Genomic DNA, 3,809 nt, shown 5'->3' with positions numbered 1-3,809 from the left:
TCCCTGCCCGCCCTTATATATTAGGGGGGTAGGGTTACATGGAAAGTCCTAGGCGAGTACAGTTGGAGCCTACTACAACACGGTCGGGTGGTCTCCTTGTACTGCAGCTAGTTCTACGCCTATCCGGGTAGTTACAAGAGAGGTAAAGTGCATCCATGGCCTATCCCTTACTCTAGAACATTCTATACTTATAAGCAGTCTCGCTGCCCCGGGTCTGACACCCTTGGGATAGTTTTTCTTGGAGAAGCTTTTCAAAAGGGAAGCTTATGAGAAGATCAAATCGAGGATGGCAAAGATTGTATACATACATACATACATACATATATATATATATATATATATATATATATATATCATGCTTCAGGATAGGTGAATTTCCTAGAGCTGAGCATCAGCTCGCTGTCCGGCTTCCACCACTGCATGAGGCCGTGCGCGTCGAATAATGTGGTAGAGGTCTTCCACATCCTTACGGACGGCAGAAGGTGTGGCTGCTCCTTGTCACTGCCGATCAGGCGGAAGAGCATGTCGCGGTAGGACAGCTTCATGGCCTCCCTGCCGATGCGCTCCTCGACCATGTGCCGCTGCTCGAAGTAGTCGATGAAGTCCCTGTCGTTCACGTACAGCTCGGGCACCCACGACGACAGGCACTGGAACAACCTCTCCATGCGGTCACTGTGCTTCCTCATGACCGTGGCCCCAAGGGCCGCCTTGAAGCGATAGCTCCACGTGAACACGTCCCTCTTTGCTGCCTCCGTCGCATGGAGGAGGTTGAAGGCCGGCATCGGTGATACAATCGGCGGGTTGAAGAGGAAGGTCTGAAGGTAAATCCCATGGTGCTCCGCCATGGCCTTTCCCACCTCCAGCGCCAGCAACGCGCCGAGCGAGTGCCCCGCCAGCCACACCTGCACGTTGCCCTTGGCCATGGGGAGGAGCATGTTGATCACAGCCTGCCGTGCCTTCTCAGTCCTCTTGCAGCACGGCAGTTCACTGAGCATGACCTTGATGTCGTTGTACAGGTCCTGGATCGACTTGGCCGGCCTTGGCATGGTACCCCGGAACGCGAAGATGTAGTTTGGGGCCGATGGCTGGTGATACACGGGATGCCTGGACTTGAAGACGGCGCCATAGATGAACTCCTCTGCGTTCTCGGTGCAGCACTTGAGCAGATCCTGTAGGTCGAAGTGGAAGCTCTGCCACCACGGCGGCGCCAACCCCATGTCATTCGCCCTGCGGTGCTCCTCCATAATGGATGTTGCTTTCACAAGGCACGCGGCGATGCACCGGCGGTGCTCCTCATTGTTCCTGAAAGAAACAAAATTCATTGATTAATTTTCATACATGCGTGCATGCAGGGCACGCACATATACATATACTAATAATACTCTTGAAACCTACTCCCGCCCTTGGTTTTATGATGTTTTATGACCTTTTACCTGCGATCTCCTTAACTTGACCCATTACTTTCAGTATAGATATTATGAAAGTATTTGTGTTTTCGACTAAGGGTTGCCCCGATTTTGATTACCCGATGATAATACAAGCACCAATACATGGCGTTCACGCTTCAAGCAACAAATATTATGAAACTATTTGTAACAACGAATCTAATGGTATAAAATTTATATTATATGTCTCTATAGTTTTGAACATATGGATGGCCAAAGTTACAAAGCTTGATGGCACGGATTAATTTCTGGGATTCGGTTTCTGAACCAAAATATGTTTCATTAGTGCCACCTCCACTGCATAATTCATAAAGCAAATCCACGAATTTATTTTCTATCTATATACCTACACCCCTCAAGTGTCATGTGACATGCGGGTGAGGAACGATCGAAGCGCGCGAAGCAGCGGCTGGTGAATCTAATCTACGGCAAGCAAGCTCGAACGCTCACTGCGCCTAGCAGGTGACGCTACAGCCGCAAGGAAACACACAGAAGCCTGTCGAGGCCGGAGCAGAGAGAGAAGCCTGAGAGGAAAGGGGGAAGCGCAGGACAGAGAGATAGGCAAATCTAAAGAATCCAAAGCTGGGTCGATTCTGAAACCAACCCGCGGTTCGGGTACCCTCTCTCTCCCCTCCCTTATCCTCTTCCCACTATCCTCTCCGGTGGCGGATGCCTCCGGCGGCGCTGCGGGGCCCACGCGAAAAGCGGCAGGGGGTGGCCGGGCGTGGCGCCGAGGCCGCTCTCCTTCCCTCCCTTACCCTACAAGTGGGGGCGAGGTACGGCGGCGGCCAAGCGCGACCGGCGCGGCTCCACGAGGGCCGTGAAGGCCGGGCGCAGTGGCGGGGCCACACCCTCCCTCCCTTCCCCTACAAGCGGGACCGGGCACGGCGGCGGCCAAGCATAGCCGGCACGGCTCCGCGAAGGCCATGGCCGGACGCAGCGCTAGGGCCCGTGGCCAACCGTGGCGGCAAACATTGTTGCAGTAGGTGGCGCAGTGGCGCGACGAAGTTTTAATTGAGAAGGAGATATTTTTCTTTTAAATTAACTCATGTATGTGGCTAAGGTACCGGTTAGTAATACAAACCGGTACCTAAGGCTTCTAAGGTACCGGTTGGTAATATTAACCTGTACCTAAGACTCGTCTATTGGTACCGGTTGGTGGTACTACCCTGTACTAATATAAAAGTTACCACCCGGTACCTATGGAGAACCTTAGGTACCGGTTGATAATACCAACCGGTATCTAAGGCTCATTCATAGATTCCATCCACCCCAGCATAGGTACCAGTTCATCTTCATACCGGTACTTTTGGGGTGGACCTAAGGCTTGTTTTCTAGTAGTGGGAGAATACGTAGAGACCAGGAGGCAGATTCGATTTGAGGGATCCCGGCGGTCTGCGATGGTCAAAAGACGCCGTAATAGCGCATGGAGGACTGCCTCACCGGAGATGCTGCCGCTGCCTCCTGGCCATGACTCATAGCTATCAGTCCTATGTCAGGAGCAAGATCAGAGCCGGCTGCTGGCACAGCATGAGAAGTGCACTTATCCCTTGGACTATCAGTTCTCTCTGCTTTCTATCCCTTCTTTATCTGACACCATTGCATCTGGTCAACAATTTTCACTACTCTCAAAAACCAGCAAGGACGGATGCTTTTGATAATTCGCCTTTGCAAGATTAGAGACTAGAGAGCTTAATCAAGGCCTCCAGGTCCCAGGTGCAGTAGTCCATATCCTGTTTACACACACTGAGGTAATATGGTTTTCCTTTTTTACTATCATATAGTACATGCTATATTCTATCAGAGAGGCGATTACTTTTATATATCCTATTTTCTTGCAACAATTGACTCAATAATTTGGGGACAAGTTAATTGCTTGTTCTCTGTATTCGAGAGCGAGGCCAGTGGGAGTTTCTAGCAGCAAGTTCAGATTACTAGGGATGATTCATGCTTCTCCTGGAGAATCTGAATGTCTTGAGCATGTTGTTGTTGATCAGATTAGTGACATTAAATTGGAATGTAAGCGATGCAATTTAGTAATGCAGACAACTCTTACTTAGACGGTGTATCATCTTAACCATTATTGATATAATTTAGTTCAGTAATCATGTATTCATCTTTTATTGTAACTTACCAGACTGAATTACATATTTTATTGGCATGTATAGCCAATTCTGAGAATTTATAGGACCCATGTTATATATTCTTAATACTGAATGTGTTGCTCTTTCTTTGATTGCATATGAAGTGTTAGGAAGCTTAACTATTTGTCTTCCTTGAGCTGTTTAATGCAAATGCTTGATGATGACACTTCTTTTTTTTTTAAGATCTTGATGACGACACTGCTGAAGTAAAATAGGGTCA

The 3,809-nt window shown here is 49.0% G+C and overlaps 1 protein-coding gene across 1 annotated transcript; it reads right to left on the bottom strand.

Annotated features, from left to right (window-relative positions):
* Positions 1–353: 353 nt before the first annotated feature.
* On the bottom strand, positions 354–2,373 carry LOC120685115 (GDSL esterase/lipase At4g10955-like). The gene is made up of 2 exons (XM_039966952.1): positions 2,204–2,373; positions 354–1,302 (listed from the first exon to the last, which is right to left on the bottom strand). The coding sequence occupies exons 1-2, from the start codon at positions 2,371–2,373 to the stop codon at positions 354–356; spliced, it is 1,119 nt and encodes a 372-aa protein (XP_039822886.1).
* Between the last annotated feature and the right edge of the window lie 1,436 nt (positions 2,374–3,809).

This window comes from Panicum virgatum, chromosome 8N (assembly GCF_016808335.1).
Source record: "Panicum virgatum strain AP13 chromosome 8N, P.virgatum_v5, whole genome shotgun sequence".
NCBI lineage: Eukaryota > Viridiplantae > Streptophyta > Magnoliopsida > Poales > Poaceae > Panicum > Panicum virgatum.
This window is presented reverse-complemented; position numbering and strand designations above follow the sequence as displayed.

Coding starts and splice junctions, on each gene's coding strand:
- LOC120685115 (XM_039966952.1), bottom strand. CDS start 2,373: ATGGCCTTCGCGGAGCCGTGCCGGCTATGCTTGGCCGCCGCCGTGCCC. Junction 1,303..2,203: donor ACCTCGCCCCCACTTGTAGG/GTAAGGGAGGGA, acceptor TGTTTCTTTCAG/GAACAATGAGGAGCACCGCC.